Source organism: Scyliorhinus canicula, chromosome 1 (assembly GCF_902713615.1).
Source record: "Scyliorhinus canicula chromosome 1, sScyCan1.1, whole genome shotgun sequence".
NCBI lineage: Eukaryota > Metazoa > Chordata > Chondrichthyes > Carcharhiniformes > Scyliorhinidae > Scyliorhinus > Scyliorhinus canicula.
The window spans coordinates 196,576,288-196,593,174 of record NC_052146.1 but is presented as its reverse complement, the minus strand read 5'-3'; the positions used below and the strand labels follow the sequence as shown (position 1 = coordinate 196,593,174).

Genomic DNA, 16,887 nt, shown 5'->3' with positions numbered 1-16,887 from the left:
GGTTTATTTTTCTGCATTTCTTGTGCTCTTGTAAATATCTCTCACTACACTATCCTCAATTGAGATCAGAATAACCTATCAAGCTAAATACCTAAGTTGATAACTAAGGCGTTCTCTGTCTGCCAGCTGATGCCAGTGCATCTCTTAAGATTATTTCCTAATTGTTAAATGGTGTTGTTTTAAAACAATGCTATTTTGGTTTGCTTGTAAATGTTAATCAATATATTGGGCCAAATCAGACAGGATAAATTTGATCAGTATTTCACGATTGCAAAGACTTTTGCTGGAAAGTCTTTATGGGTGTTACCTCTTAAATAACTTGGGCTGATTTGCTGTCACAACTGTCCCAAAACCTGACCATTGATTCATCGGTATTTCAAGCTACCATGTTGGGATTTGAACTCGTGCCTCAGGAGCATTAGGCTTAGGCCTCCGATTGCTAGTCCAGTAGCATAACCATTATGCTCAACCAATTAAATCTGGATATTGGACTGTTTTGAAAAGTAGCACTGTTAACTCTTTATCCCATACTCTCATTGTTACTGAATGGATCTCTATCCCAGACTGCAGAAAGCTCAAAGCAGGCGCACTTCTACCGTTTCCCTGACAAAGAGCAGAGTCAATGGCCATGTCAGCAATGTTCCAGAGCTCAAGTAGAACCACAGAAAAGTTAACGCAGAAACACTATTTGGCCCACCATGTCTGCACCGGCTGAGGAAAAAGTAACCACCCATTCTAACCCCACCTTCCAGCAGCTGGTCCATAGCCTTACAGGTTACAGCACTTATGATGCAGATCCAGGTACTTTTGAAATGAGGTGAGATTTCAACCTTAACCACCAATCCGGGCAGTGAATTTCAAACACCTATCACCCTCTTGGAAAAATGTTTTTCCTAATATCGCCTCTAATCCCTCTGCCAAGCACACTTTTTTTAAATAAAAACCTTCTGTCATCCCAGCTTTGTTCTTTATTCCAAGGTACTCTAAGAAGCAGCAAACTGTTGTGAAGGTGGGAGTATGCTGTGATCATAACTCCAGTCGATAGGGGCAGAAAACATAATCAATCTGCAGAATTGTCATCATCCATTTTAGCAATCCTTCAGTCTCCTTAAATCGTGATTTGTAACCATGTAGATTATCTTGCAGAACTCATCTTTCATGTTTCCCCTTTTCAGGGGCAAGAGTACACTGTTGGATGTCAAACTCCACCTTTCCTCCCAAGTAAATTGTGATTGGTATGGTGCACAGTATCATGGCAAATATTCCCTTCCCTTGGTGTTATGCTCAAATAAAAAATAAAGTAGTTGTACCCTAGTCAGAATTAGATTTTCTCACTTTCCATGTTTGAAAGGACAGTATCGTTAAAGTATTTCACCAGGAATCTCAAGTTCAGCACTTCATTGTTCAATTCTCTGGAAGTGTGCAGTACGTTACTCAGTCCATCAGTGACAAAAATTATATCAGATTTCCTGGTACATGTATAGAATGGCTGAAATTAAGTTGGGGAGCTCCAGCTTTAGTTTGTATGAGGACAGCAACTAGATTATCTGGCCTACTGTTTCTATGCTCAGCTTGTGCTCTTTTATGCTGAGGTGTGTGTGGTTCCCTTTTTTTCCACATATTTTGGAATTCTCATTAAAAAGCCCCGATTGTTCAGGATTGAAAGCACTAGCAACAGCGCCGCTCCCGATAGCCCCGGGGAAATACTCAGGGAGTCCGGTAATAATAGCTTTATTTAGAATTTGGAGGCAGTTTCGCCAACACTTCAGGTTGGGGGCAGGGTCAAGGGAAATGACGATTCGGGAGAACCACAGATTTGAACCAGGGAGGTGGGGTGGAAGTTTTTGGAAATGGTAGGAGAAGGGGGTTAAGACACTAAAAGATTTGTTTCTTAGGTTAGGGGTCGGTTTGCAGGATTGAAGGAGCTGGAAGCGAAGTATGGGCTGGAGCAGGGGGAAATGTTTAGATACATGCAGGTTCGAGATTTTGCCAGAAAGGAGATGCAGAGCTCTCCCTCCACATTTTGGAAGAGGAGAAAGCACCACTGGAAGGGATCAAAGCAAAGTGGGAGGAAGAGTTGGGAGGGGATATGGAGAAGGGGTTCTGGTGTGAGATGCTCCAGAGCGTGAATGCCTCCATCTCGTGAGCGAGGTTGGGGCTGATACAGCTGAAGGTGGTACATAGAGCGCACCTCACAAGGATGAGGATGAGCTGATTCTTTGAAGGAGTGGAAGATGTGTGGGAACGTTGCGGGGGGGGGGGGGGGTGCGAATCAGTTTTCATATATTTTGGTCCTGTCCAAAGCTAGAGGATTACTGGAAGGAGGTTTGTGGGGTAATTTCTAAAGTGGTGCACATGAAACTGAACCCGGGCCCCCCCAGGAGGCCATATTCAGGGTGTCGGACCAGCCAGGGTTGAATACGGGTGCGGAGCCTTCGCCTCGTTGATCGCCCGAAGGCGGATCCTGATAGGTTGGAGAGCAACCTCTCCATCCTGTGCCCCTGGTGTGGCGGGGGGAACCGTTGGAATTCATGACTCTTGAGAAGGTTAAGTTTGAACTGAGGGGAAGGATGGCGGGGTTCTACAATTCATGGGCTTTATTCATGATCCACTTTCAAGAACTGGATAACATCGAACATTAGTTGGGGGGGATGGTTGGGGGAGGGGGGCTGAGTGTGTAAATGGCGACTATGGGTGGTCCCTAATTCCTTTTTGTCATTTGTGTGAACATGCGGGCTAATGTTTGGTGGGAGGATGAGATCGTTGTTATTGATATGGGGATTGACATATTTGCTATTGATTATTGTTGGTAGGTGTAAATTTTGGAGAAAATGTGAAAAAGGAGAATAAAGAAATATATATTTTTTAAAAGCCCCGATTGTAGGGGCAGCACGGTGGCGCAGTGGTTAGAACTGCTGTCGTACAGCGCCGAGGTCCCAATTTTGATCCCGGCTATGGGTCACTGTCCGTGTGGCGTTTGCACATTCTCCCCATGTTTGTGTGGGTTTCGCCCCCACAACCCAAAGATGTGCAGTGTAGGGGGATTGGCCAGCTAAATTGCCCCTTAATTGGGAAAAAATTTTGAACACACTAAATTTATTTTTAAAAAGTCCCGATGTAACCCAAAGTCTACTTTATTTTCCTATGTTACTTGAAGCAAGAGGGGAACATGGTTCAAGAAAGGTTTCCAAGTCATGTAACAATTAATGGGCTCAGTGACTATATTTCCTAACTATATATGTGAGTTAATTTTTCTTTCTAGGAAAGGAGCATGTGCTGATGGAAGGGGACTATTAAGAGGTGTAGGTGACAATTGGGTGATGGATTTACAACTATTAGCTCATTAGTTCTGTATTGATAGCCAGATGAGTGTGAAAAAATACACTCCGTGTAGACGTTTTTCCCCTCTGAATACTGGTTCAAACCTTATTCAGACTAGCAAGAATAGATTGTACTTTGTCGTGCCTTTATGCAATAAAATATCCCAAGCTGCTTCACAGAGGCAGTTTAAATAATATGAAAGTCATGAAATGAGATATGGAGGCTGATGCCAGAAGCTTGATCAAGAGGAATGTTTAGAGGGAAGCAAGGTAGAGAGACTAGGAAATTTCAGAGCTGTGCTGAATGTCAGAATTTCAAATATAGTATAGTTATTTGGGTTAAAAGCCTGGGCTAGTAGTGTTTTTAAGGTATCCTGGGTTGAAAGATTTTGGTAGCCACAAAGCTTAAAGGTTGGGCTAATGGAATGCTGTTTGGGTTAAGTGGATTCCCTGTGAAGTTAATTAGATTTCAGCTAGTAAAATGAGGAGCCAAGGCATCAGGCATTTTGCAGGAAAGCAAATTTCATTGAGTGTTAGCTGGAGTTCATTTTGGTTTAGTTCAGTTAAAAGATATGTCTGTGACTAGATTAGTAGTTTCTTTCAAAGCAGTACAGAAGTGTGTGTTTAGGTGAGCAGCCACAGTTACTGACAGGATTCAGGTCTTTTCTTTAAAGCAGTGTCGAACTATTTCCCTTTTTTTTTACTCTATCTAGACATCTTTGTAAAGCATACTAACTGTATTTTAAACAGTGGATTAAGAACTGATTTTTTTTTGTTGGAGTGGGAACAAAGATATAATTAATGTATTGATTAGCATTGTTTAAGGGATAATTGTAATATATTTTCTGGTGCAATGTTAAAGATATTTTAATACTGTTAGTAATAAAGTTTGTTTTAATATACCAGAACCCTATTTCTTTGTGAAAGCACTTTTGGAGTGAGGTATCCTTTCCACACAGTCTTACAAAATTAAAATAAGATATTGGGATTTCTATCCAGTATCCTAGCCACTCTTGGGGTCTGGTCCTGGATCGTAATGGAGCTCGCAATGTCGGCACCATATGGTGGACTTATTGAAATCAGTGGTGTTCAGGAGAGTATAGATATTCTGTAGGAGCGGAGATTAGTGATGAGGGGGTGAGGCCATGGAGGTACTTTACCAAGCGATAAACATCCAGCAAAATTAAGTTCTTTGCAATGCTTGTATGAAAAGTCAGTGTTGCAAATCTCAGCTTCGCTGAAACAGCTCTTGTTCAACAGACAGCCCAGACACTCAGTTAAATATTTGTAGACAATGTAGGTCAACAAGAGCAGGTGAGGAAGGTGAAAGGGATTTGGTGCGAACACCGCAGCGTAGCTTAGGTGACCTCAAGTTGATGGGAGGTAGAATGGATCTCTGGCCAGGACTGCAGTGGATTAATCAAGTCTGGAGGTGACAAATATTAACAAGATAAAAATACTTTTGCAATCTAAGGTTTGAAGCAGCCTTAAATAAAACTTTGGACCAAAGGTTTTTTTTCAAATTAAGGGCCAATTTAGCATAGCGAATCCACCTACCCTGCATATATTTTGTTGTGGGGGGTGAGACCCATGCAGAATTGGACTAAATATAAAAGCAAATTACTGCGGATGCTGGAATCAAACAAAAACAGAAAACACTGGACAATCAGCCGGTCTGACAGCTTTTGTAGAGAGAGCGAAGGGAGCTAATGTTGAGTCTGGATGACTCTGGACCAAACTTTTCGGAATTATTTCTCCTCAGTTTGCACATTTAAATAAAAAGTTGTTTTTTTAAATGCAAGAAATAAAATTCAACATTAGCCCATAACTATTTCCTGTCCATTTTGCAACCGAGAACCATGCGTGACATTAATTCAGGATTCCGTCATCACAAAAGGAACAATTCCTGGGCAAATTACAAGATCTCCACATTGAATCAGTGCATGTTTTGTATACTTGTACCAAAAGGATTGTTTGAAACTTAGCTTGACAGTTTATTACAGCACCATGTTAATATTACAATAAAACAGAACAAATATTACACTTTTAAAGAAAGTGATTTGAATCAATTCAGGAGATTCTCTGACCATCAAAATGTTGGGACTGCCAAGACTATAGAATTTTCTTATCTTCCCTTCCCATTCTTTCTCACAAACCGCAGGTATATCGGCTGATAGTTGGACTAACTGCAAATTAAAATAATTGCTGTTTTCTGTGATACAGATTTCTGCTCTAGTTAATAACTTTTTTTAAAACTCCATAAAGATACTACAGGCCTTGAGTTTAAAGTGCCAACATTATCAGTATAAATTCATTAGATAATACTTTTCCCAGTGATTAACAAATGCAATGGTGTTCTTCACCACACTTGTATGCAATGTCAGTGTTGCAAATTTAACTCCACTCTCAGCTTTCCTGAAACATTGTCGTTTTCCTCAACAGACAGCCTAGACACTTCTGCCTGCAATTGTTTAACCAAACAGAAACAGACTCAAAGAGTCAACATACAAACATATCACAAAAGTGACAAAAAATTACATTTTACACAAATCATTTATGATGTAAATACAAAATCTCTTTGCAAACATACATAATGTAGTTCAACGGCTATTATTATCTACCGGGGGAGAAAAATGCAAAACAAACATTTCATGATAAAGCTGTGGCTCTTGGGACTATAAACCAAATGTGGGATACTAGGCCTCAAATTTCTCTTTAAAATATAAATTTGACGTTTACCTGCAGTACTGAAATACTGAGGAATACGCTGTCCTTTAATAAAATATTCAAACTTTCCTTGCAATTCTCAGCATTCTCATATTAAAACAGCAAAAGTAATAGTTTTCTCTTGCTTTACAAATTGCCCAAGAGCCACAGCTTAAGGTTATTCAATATCTTCGGGCCTGACTGGGTGAGGAAGGGGTATTATTGATTTCTTCTCTGTATCTCTTGATAAGGCTTTTCTCATATCTGTTATAGAAAAGAAAAAAAGTGGGTACAAAAAATGACTTAATGGAAGCTGCTTAACACAATTCATTAAAAATGCAATTCATAAAAATATTTTCTCAATTACAAATTATAGTAAAAGCTCTGCCACTGGCTGTCACTTGTGGAGGGAACATCATCACTGGTAACTTCCAACTATCTTTCACACTTGTAACTGAGTGAGACAAGGAACCTCATAAAAATGAATAGCTTCATAAATGAACTCTGATAAATCCAGATATTTTCATAGCCCATTTTAAAATAATCAATGGAATGCCCACATGTATTATCCATACCATAATCATCACTGATCACGGTTTTATTTTCAATATATTACACAGAAATTCACAATCATACCGTAAGCATCTTCATCAGGTTCTCCATTGCTAGCTGAGTAGTATTCTATCACAGTTCGGTAGACACTGTAGCCAAGCTGTTTGTACATGTTCACTGCTACTTGATTGGATACTCGTACAAATAGATCAACAAAGAATCCACCCTTTCTATAGTAAAAGACAAAGTATTCATCAGTTCCTGACAATTTTAATATGTATATTTTCTATTTGGTGTATATTAATTGTTAAAATAGATACACCAACCTTTCAGATATTTCCTCCAGCAGTTCCATTAGTTTAGCTGCCAACCCCAAGCGTCTAAATTCTGGAGCTACAGATAAAGCTGTTACGTGTCCATGCCATTCCTCTCTTGCCACTGATCCTTCAGCTTTCCCCATAACTTAATAAGAACCAATCAAAAAAGCTCTTTTTACTCATTAAACATTACACACAAGTTTCACACCAAACTTCTCATTGCATTTTATAAGTGGTTGTAACCTCTGATCATAATTACCGATTTTCATTTATCCAAATTCTCCATTTTTCAAACCCAAGTGGAGTTCCAATAGCTTAGTGCACCCAGTGACGGTGTGTAAGATCTTTGTGTGCAAAGCAGCTGCTGTGTTTACCTAATAACAACACTTTGAACTGTATGTAAGCTCTTAGAGAAAAGTGATACGGTACACTGAAAATGGTGTGTTTTAGACAGAGGCCGAAAAACACCATGGTTACATTATCCACCTACACTGCTCTCAAACTAAGGAAAGCAGAATTTAAAAATCTTAAATGGCTGCACATGGCTCATCTGCCTCACTGCCAGAAAAATGTTTAGAATTAAAATTGAGAAAATTATAAACACTGTTAGATAGCAGCCTCAAAACCTTTTAAAACTTTGGGCGGAATTCTCCGCTCCCGGGAAAAATCGGAAGGGCCGTTGTGAACTCGGCCGAGCCTATGTGACGTCAGCCACGCATTCGCCAACCCGCACATGCGCGGCTGACGTCACGACGGCTGACAGCTCGAACCCACACATGCACGGTGGCCGTCTTTCCCCTTAACCGCCCCGCAAGACATGGTGGCTTGATCTTGCGGGGCAGCGGAGGGGAAATATTGCGTCCGATTGAGACACCGACCCGACGATCGGTGGGCACCGATCGCGGGCCTGTCCCCTCCCGAGCAGTCGTGGTGCTCATTCCCCACCAGGCCCCCTACAAGCCCCAAAACGGGCATCTCACGGCGATTTCACGACAGCAGTGACCAGGTGTGGTTGCCGCCATCGTGAAACGGTCGCGAACAGCAGGCCGCTCGGCCCATCCGGGTCGGAGAATCGCCGGTCGCCATGAAAAACGGGGCGCCAGGGGGTCGTGAAATTAGTCGGGGGCCCTCCCACGATTCTCCCACCCGGCATGGGGAGCGGAGAATCGCGCCCTTTATGTTTCAAGTTTGAAAATATCAAAAAGGATAGCAAAAGCTTCAATAAGTACATAAAAGGGAAGAGAGTCGCTAAAGTGAATGTTGGTCCCTTGAAAGATGAAACCAGGGCAGCACGGTGGCACAGTGGTTAGCATTGCTGCCTACGGTGCTGAGGACCCGGGTTCGAATCCCGGCCCTGGGTCACTGTCCGTGAGGAGTTTGCACATTCTCCCCGTGTCTGCGTGGGTTTCACCCCACAACCCAAAAGATGTGCAGGATAGGTGGATTGGCCACGCTAAATTGCCCCTTAATTGGAAAAAAATAATTGGGCACTCTAAAATTTAAAAAAAAAGAAAGATGAAACCAGAGAGTTAATCGTGGGGAACATAGAAATGGCTAAGATGCTAAATCAATACTTTTCCACAGTGGAGGACACTAGTACCATTCCTATAGGAATAGGCAATTCAAAGATAATAGAAAGGGAGGAACTTAGAAAAATCAACATCAATAGGGAAATGGTCCCCCAGGCCTGATGGCCTACATCCTAGCGTGTTAAAGGAACTGGGGATAGTGGATCCATTGATTATGATATTCCAAAATTCCTGGACACAGGAAAGGTTCCACTGGATTGGAAGAATTCTGACGTAGCGCCCTTATTTAAATAGGGAGGGAGGCAGAATGTGGGAAATTGATGCAGGTGCTATTTGAATTGTTAAGTCGAGGAACCCATATTTTTAAAGAGAAACATTGTCTCCAGACAAGAATACAGAGCAAACTTTGGAAACACCGATTCATTTACTTTGAATCAAATTATAAATTAAAATAGCGAGTCACCTACGGATGAAGTTACCTGCCTTTTGAACCAGGCTGCGATGCTACATTGCTTTCTGATGTCTTATACATGTGGAACTTTTCATTCTATCTTCCTTTGATCCACTTACACTAAAATATGTTTCCATTCAAACACCACTTACTATATATTTTAATGAAATGCAACCCAAAATTCTTATGCCACCAGAATGAAAAGTAATATGGAAGCCTTTTTAAAATGGTAATGGTTTGAGAGGTTATGGAGAACAAGCAAGATGATGATGTTAATGCCAGGATGAGATCAGCCATGAATGAATGGCGGAGCAGGCTCGTTGGGCCAAATGGCCTAATTCCACTCCTGTGTCTTCTGAACTTATGAAAAAGTTGAATCAATGCTGCCAATATGTGCCACTTGATGTACTTGGTGGATTTGCGGGTGACAAACAGCTAATTTTGCAGGGAATAAGCATGTCAAGTGAAAAGCTTCAATTTTCATTTGGCATTTCCAGTTTGGATAAAGTGATGAAAGTATTTCTATGAACTTAGATAGCTAAGGAATACTTTGCATCAAGCAGAAGTTGATCATGTTAAGGAGATTAAATTGTTAGCGAATCTCGTATGAAAGTATGTATGTAAGTGGAAGCATGAAATGAAATGAAATCACTTGTCACGAGTAGGCTTCGAAGGAAGTTACTGTGAAAAGCCCCTAGTCGCCACATTCCGGCACCTGTACGGGGAGGCTGTTACGGGAATCGAACCGTGCTGCTGACCTGCCTTGGTCTGCTTTCAAAGCCATGACAGGAAAAGACTTGGTTTCCCTTCCTAACGTGCCATGCCAAATTCAAAACATATATGTTATGGGGATTATACCATGTAATGCAGACTTTTAATTTGGTTTTCAAGATTAAGACGCATGTTTTCTAGGCCTAGAGTCTAATGACTCTTAAGTAATCACTGGATGACGTCAAGTGCTTAATAGCTGTTCATATTGGAGATCATGATGTGTTTGTCTTTTGAGAAGCGGACTGTTACAGCCAATTAAAAACCTCTAGATTCCCACTCGTCATACTGGGGCGCTTTTCAGACACTAAAAATGACGATAATCACTTTCACCTGTCCCTGAAAAAAGAGACTTCTTTCATGCTGGAAAGGTACACTGAGCAATGTACACTTGTGTAACTAGCAAATTTCTGCTGACACCTCTCATGATAATTTCACATGATTTTACAAAGTAAAGAACATTGTCCATTGTAAAGTTTAGTATCTGTCCAGTTAAGGACACAAAGACTGACTGCAGATAAATAACATAGAATCCATACAGTGCAGAAGGAGGTCATTCGACCCATCAAGTCTTCGCCCACCAACCGAAATAGCACCCTATCTAGGCACCCTATAGCACTCCCCTGTCCTAACCCCATAACCTCATCTAACCTTTAGACACTAAGGAGCAATTTAGCATGGCCAATCCACCTAGCCTGCACATCTTTGGACACTAAGGGGCAATTTTAGCATGGTCAATCCACTTAACCTCCACATCTTTGGGCTGTGGGAGGAAACCAGAGTACCCAGAAGAAACACATGCAGACATGGTGAGAAAGTGCAACTCCCCACATAGTCACCTACATTTGGAATCGAACCAGAGTCCCTGGCACTGTGCAGCGGCAGGGCTAATCACTGTGCCAACATGCCGCAGTCAGTCAAGAAACAGCATTCTCACTCCAGTAATTTGTGTTCTAGGAGGATTTCTCATTTCTTTGCACATTCATTTTTGAAGAAATGTAATGGGGTGAAAATGAGTGAGTGCTTAATGTATTTTTTTTTAAAAACAAAATAGATTTGGCATTTCTTAAAAAAAAATACAAATGAGTCAACTGTGAAAAACAAAATGTGGAAACATAATACATGTCAACACAAATTTTCATTACAATAACTTGCATTTAAATAGCACCTTTAACGTAGCAAAATGAAGGTGCTTCACAGGAGTATTATCAAACAAAATTTAACATCAAGCCATAAAGGAGGTATTTGAACTGATGACCAAAAGCTTGGTCAAAGTGGCAGGTTTTAAGGAGTATCTTAAAAGGAGATGGACAGAATTCCAGAGTGTAGGGTCTCAGCAACTGAAGCAACAATAGAGATATTGAAAATCAGGAGCATGCAAGAGTCCAGAATTGGAGGAATATAGATATCTCATAGGTTTGTAGGACTGGAGAAGGTTACACAAATAAGGAAGACTGTAGAGGGTGGTTTTTAAATTTAGTGTACCCAATTCATTTTTTCCAATTAAGGGGCAATTTAGCATGGCCAATCCACCTAACCTGCACATCTTTGGGTTGCGGGGGTGAAACCCACGCAAATACGGGGAGGATGTGCAAACTCCACATGGACAGTGACCCAGAGCCAGGATTGAACCTCGGAGCCATGAGGCTGCAGTGCTAACCACTGCGCCACCGTGCTGCCTCTGTCAAGGGTTTTTAAACTAAGGACGAGTATTTTACAACTGAACCAATTCTTGACTGAAAACCAATGTCGGTTAGCAAGCACAGCGTGATGGGTGAATGGGACCTGGTACAAGTTAGTAGTTATAGGTAGGATAGTTTTAGATGATCTTAAGTTGGTGAAAGATGGAAATCCAGACTGGAGTGTGTTGGATTAGTCAATGTTAGAAATAATAAGGGCATGAGTGAGGGTTCCAGCAGCAGATGAGCTGAGGAGTCAGGCGATGTTGCAGAGATGGAAATAAGTGGCGGTCTTAATGATGATATAGATATATGGTCAGAAACTCATCTCTGGGTCAAAAACGAACACCAAGGTTGTGAGTAGCCTCAAACGAAAACCAAAAATTCTGTAAATTCTTAGCAGGTCAATAAGCACAAAATATAACTACTTAAACTACCCACAATGTACATCTGAATCGTAAAAAATAAGTTATTTTGTCTGACATCTGTAGAACATAATAGTGAGCATGACATTGGGTCCTTACTGTATCCCATTAGCTCTCCTCCAGGAGCCTCCGCAACAATGAAATACTCTGGCCAATGAGCTAGATATTGCAGGTAGAAGGGAATCCCATACTATGTATTACTTAAGAAAAGTAACAAAAGTAATCTGCACAATTTACAATAAATCAACCAATCTAAAACAGACATTCTATAAAAGCCACTTCTATTTGCTTGCAGTTCTTGACATGTGATAGGAAGCTAGTCAAATGTAATCGTCCTGTCCAAATAATTTTCTTTCATTTCTGATTTCTAATATAAATCCTACTTTATCCTACCTTAGTTCAATATGTTTCCCAGCTCCACAGCCGACTTTCAACCTGCCTCTGAATTTGCAGCTTCTAAAAAGATTACTGGCAGCAATGCTGACTGATGTTTGGGGTTGCAAGGGTTTGCAATCTAAACTAAAGTAGCTCGGACCACTTCAAATGATTTGCTGATAATAATCAATGTCGAGTTTAATGTAAGCTGTGCGCTAACCTAGAACAGATGGCCTCAATAAATCTACCAGTCCCTGTCTCCAAATGGCTGGATCAACCAAACAAAGGATTGCAATTCCATGCACATAAGATAATGAGAGAGCTAGGGTTTGACTGTTGTACTTTTCTAAATTATGGGTGTTCTAGCAATCATGTAAACGCACAACATCAAATGAATTAAAACTTTCTACTGCAGCTCATTCTGAAAGGGGTAATAGGAGCTATAATGAGAAGGCGGCATATTCAACTCAGGATACTCCCAAGGTAAATCCAATAGTGAGAGCACTACCTGATCGAATAGCTGCATGTATTAAATAACACTACTTTCCAAGGTTTTAAACATCAATTAAAGATCAGCTAACAGCTAGAAGTAATCACGAGGACTAAAATATATCACGTCCATAACGCTTATGACAAGAAACCAGGGATAAACTAAAAGCATAATTGTGTTCCTACATATCTCCAATCTGAATCATGATTTACTCAAATTAACAGCTAGTCTATCCTGCTGGATGTTATATTAACACAAGATTCCCCACTGGAAGCCAATATGAAAATGGACGATAACAAGGATACAGTTTCTGTAAGGGGATCCAGATTTCTGCAAAGAAAAAAAAGAGAAATAAATTAGAAGAGGTTCAGTCTCCTGTTTAAATTATTAACCGGCAATAGCTACACAGCACTGGGGTTCTTTGAAAAACCTTCAAGCAAAGCCATGCATCACTTTCACCCCACTGACATCAGGGCCAAGCAGTACAAATTGAAGTCATATATGTCACTGCGACACATACTTTGCAAAACCTTTTTGCCAACAACTCTTTCAAGACAATTCACCTTAATAAGATAAAAATTATGTGAATGTCATACAATAGTGGAATGCATTCAGTAATAATACAGAGTCATGTGTAAGACAAGGTATTGGACAGGGTTTACAAGTGGCTTCCAACTGGGATTTACAACATCAATTTGAAAGAGTTTGATTTCCTTTAATCAGCAATAGGAGAAGCCAGCACTGCCGACTATAAACACTGTTATCAGTGCCTAATTTCACACATTAGCCCCTTCCAAAGTAAAACATGTACTTGCCATTGCATTCTACACGTATTAATTTTCCCGAGTAAGAAGTATCTTCCTGTTTCATGCAAACTAATATCTCTTGCTGACTCCTTCCATATGCTGAGGTTCTGAAACAGAGTTCAGTCGTATGCTGCGACACAACTTTTGAACAGTGACACACAGGATATATTTGTGGATAGAATGGGAAGCTATGTCAGCAGTATGCAACTAATTCAATAGCCTGGCTGCTCCGCACAGACATTCTAGAAGTTGGCATCTAACGCAGTGAAAGAACTCTGTGCTTATTCCTGGTCATCATGCAGTCAGGTTAATAAGTGCTGATATGTATGAATCGGTTAAGGGTGCTGCAGTTAAACATGTAATCTCTGCAGCGAAAGAGCAGATTAATTTTACCGAGAAAGAATAGTTCCCAACGCAGGCTGCACAAATCACCCAAGTGCCTCGTCTGGGCAGAATCGTTTTGGTTTATAAATATGGTTATGTTTCTGTACATTTCTCATTTATAAACTCACATGTCATTGAATCTCTTAATTTAGTCCTGTCACGTTGTTGTAGATCACTGTATGCGCTATATCAATCACTGCAAAACCTCCCTGTTTGAATCCCTGCAATTTAACTACTATTTAAGTCACCATTCTGAGGCTACATCGGCCAAAGCAGTGAATGATATTCTCTGTGATTAGCATATTATGGTCCCTTGTCTTATCCCTCAGCTTTCCATTGCATTTAATACAAGTTTTCATGCTATTCTTCTCCACTGCCTCTCCTCTGTTGCCTTTCTCTGTCTGACTAGCCTTGTGTTGTACATTTCCTACCCTTCTGGATTCTAGCAAAACCTTCTCCTATGCTGCAACCCGTCAGCCCAGACCTCCCGACAATTAATCCTCACCCCATCATTTTGCTCATGTTTTCACTTGGTGACATCATAGAACCCTGACAGTGCAGAAGGAGGCCATTCGGCCCATCGAGTCTGCACCGACCCTCCGAAAGAGCACCCCACCCAGGGCACACCCCCAGCCTATTCCCAATTCCTATTTTGGACACTAAGGGGCAATTCAGCAAGGCAAATCCACCTATCCAGCACATCTTTGACTGTGGGAGGAAACCAGAGCACCCGGAGGAAACCTATGCCGGCACGGGAAGAACGTGTAAACTCCACAGTGCCACCCAAGGCCGAAATTGAATCCGATCCCTGGTGCTGTGAGGCAGCAGTGCTAACCACTGTGCTGCCTACATGCATGGGCCAACTTCCACTTGTAAGCTGATCACCCATCTCTACCTCGCAACTTATCTCAGCCCTATCATCCCTGTGCTTTACACTGCCTCTGTGGACATGAAGTCATAGATGAACCACAACTTCCTTCAATGAAACATCAAGAAGATCAAGACTATTGTTCTTAATGCCTTCCACAAACTCTGCCCTGTTGGCCATTGATTCACCTCTCCTCCCTGCGCTCTCACTCAAGGTGAACAGTACTGTGTGCAGCCTTGATGTTCTGTATAATCCCAAACTGAGTTTGCATCTCTGCAAGTTGCCAACCTTCATTCTTACCTCAGCAGGCTCTGTGGTCAAACCTTTATCTATGTTTTTCTCATATCAATAATTTGCATTTTTGACCTTCCTTCATCGACTGTTACTGCTACTAAATCCTATGTTACAAGCACCCTGTTTTACTAGCACCCCATGAATGACTAATATCTGGACTGCCTCACAGCTCCATGGAACCGGGTTTGATTCCATCCATGGGTGACACTTTCTCCCCATGTCTGCGTCGGTTTCCTCCAACAGTCCAAAGATGTGCAGATTAAGGGGATTGCCCATGTAAAATTGGCACTTAGTGTAAAAGCTGTGCAGGTTAGCTGAGATTGTGGGGATAGGGCAAGGGGAGTGTCTTAGGTGAAGTACTCTTTGAGAGTCAGTGTAGATTCGATCGGTCGAATGGCCTCCTCCTGCACTGTAGGAATTATATTATGCTGTGTAATTAATCACAGGATACTACATGCTAAAGAGTCCCTTTGGTCTACCACATCTGCACCGATGCACGAAAGGCCCTGACCTGTACACCTAATCCCACTTGCCAGCACTTGGCCCAAAGCCTTGAATGTTCTGGCGTGCGAAGTACTCATCCAGGTACTTTTTAAAGGATGTGAAGCCACCCGCCTCTACCACCCTCCCAGGCAGTGCCAGACCGTCACCACTCTCTGGGTAAAAATGTTTTTCCTCAAATCCCCCCTAAACCCTCCACACCTCACTTTGAATTTGTGTCCCCTTGTAACTGACCCTTCAACTAAGGGGAACAGCTGCACCCTATCCCCCTGTCCGTGCCCCTCATAATCTTGTACTCCTCAATCAGGTCACCCCTCAGTCTTCTCTGCTCCAGAGAAAACAACCCAAGCCTATCCAACCTCTCTTTATAACTGTTCCATCCCTGGCTAATCACATCCTACCTATAATGTGACGACCAGAATTGCACTCAGTAATCCAGCTGTGGTCTCATCAAATTTTTTACAACTCCAACATGACCTCCCTGCTTTTGTAATCTATGCCTCGATTTAGAACAGTGTGTCCAATATGCCTTTTTCACCACCCTATTAACCTGCCCTTTCCAGTGTCAGGCCATTCATTGAATGCTCCCTTGTTAAATTACTCCTTCCAAAGTCTATCACCTTTCACTTTACAAGGTTAAATTCCATCTGCCACCTTTCTGTCCATTTGATCATCCTATCTATATCTTCCTGTAACCTAAGACACTCCACCTCACGTTAACCACCCGGCCAATCTTTGTGTCATCCACAAACTTACTGATCCTACCCCTCACATAGCCATCTATGTCATTTATATAATAGGGGGCCCAGCATGGATCCCTGTAGTATGCCACTGGTCACTGGCTTCCAGACACTAAAGCAGCCATCTGATCACCTGCCACTATGATCATCTACTACTAAGGATACCCATAAGAAAACAATCTTATGATATTATGGGTAACCAGGTAACGTTGAGGTGATACGATAATAACGTTCAAAAGTAAATTGGATGGACAGCTAAGTATTTACAGGGAAATGGGGAAAGGGTAGGAGAGGATTGGCAACATCTGAGGGAAAGCCAGTCTAGACACGACGGGCCGAATGTCTCCGGCTGTGATTCTATTGCAGGCACTGAGTTTAATCACTCGCAACCTGTACATCACTGTTACCGGGCAGTTTTCACTGTATTACCTCGCTCCAGTTTACTCACATGTTGTTGAAGCGAAAAAGATCATCACAGCAGAATGCTCGTAACGTTGTCATTTCGGCAACCAACCTTGCACCGGAAACTAACCTTTCCGCCAGGCATCGGCGGAACTGACGTCAGAACGCGCATAACCGCGAGCGCGTACTTCGCGCGCCTGTCAGGCGGTCTGGCCACGCCCATCGCTGGCTCTTTCCCTCCCCCACTTCATCCCGCCCCTCAGCCCTGTGCTCCTTCACG

The 16,887-nt window shown here is 41.8% G+C and overlaps 1 protein-coding gene across 1 annotated transcript; it reads right to left on the bottom strand.

Annotated features, from left to right (window-relative positions):
• Positions 1-5,290: 5,290 nt before the first annotated feature.
• naa20 (N-alpha-acetyltransferase 20, NatB catalytic subunit) lies at positions 5,291-16,794 on the bottom strand. Its single transcript, XM_038805942.1, has 6 exons — positions 16,654-16,794; positions 12,918-12,942; positions 11,847-11,937; positions 6,905-7,040; positions 6,663-6,808; positions 5,291-6,290 (listed from the first exon to the last, which is right to left on the bottom strand). Exons 1-6 carry the CDS (start codon positions 16,704-16,706, stop codon positions 6,205-6,207), a joined length of 537 nt encoding a protein of 178 aa, XP_038661870.1. The 5' UTR covers positions 16,707-16,794; the 3' UTR covers positions 5,291-6,204.
• Positions 16,795-16,887: the final 93 nt, after the last annotated feature.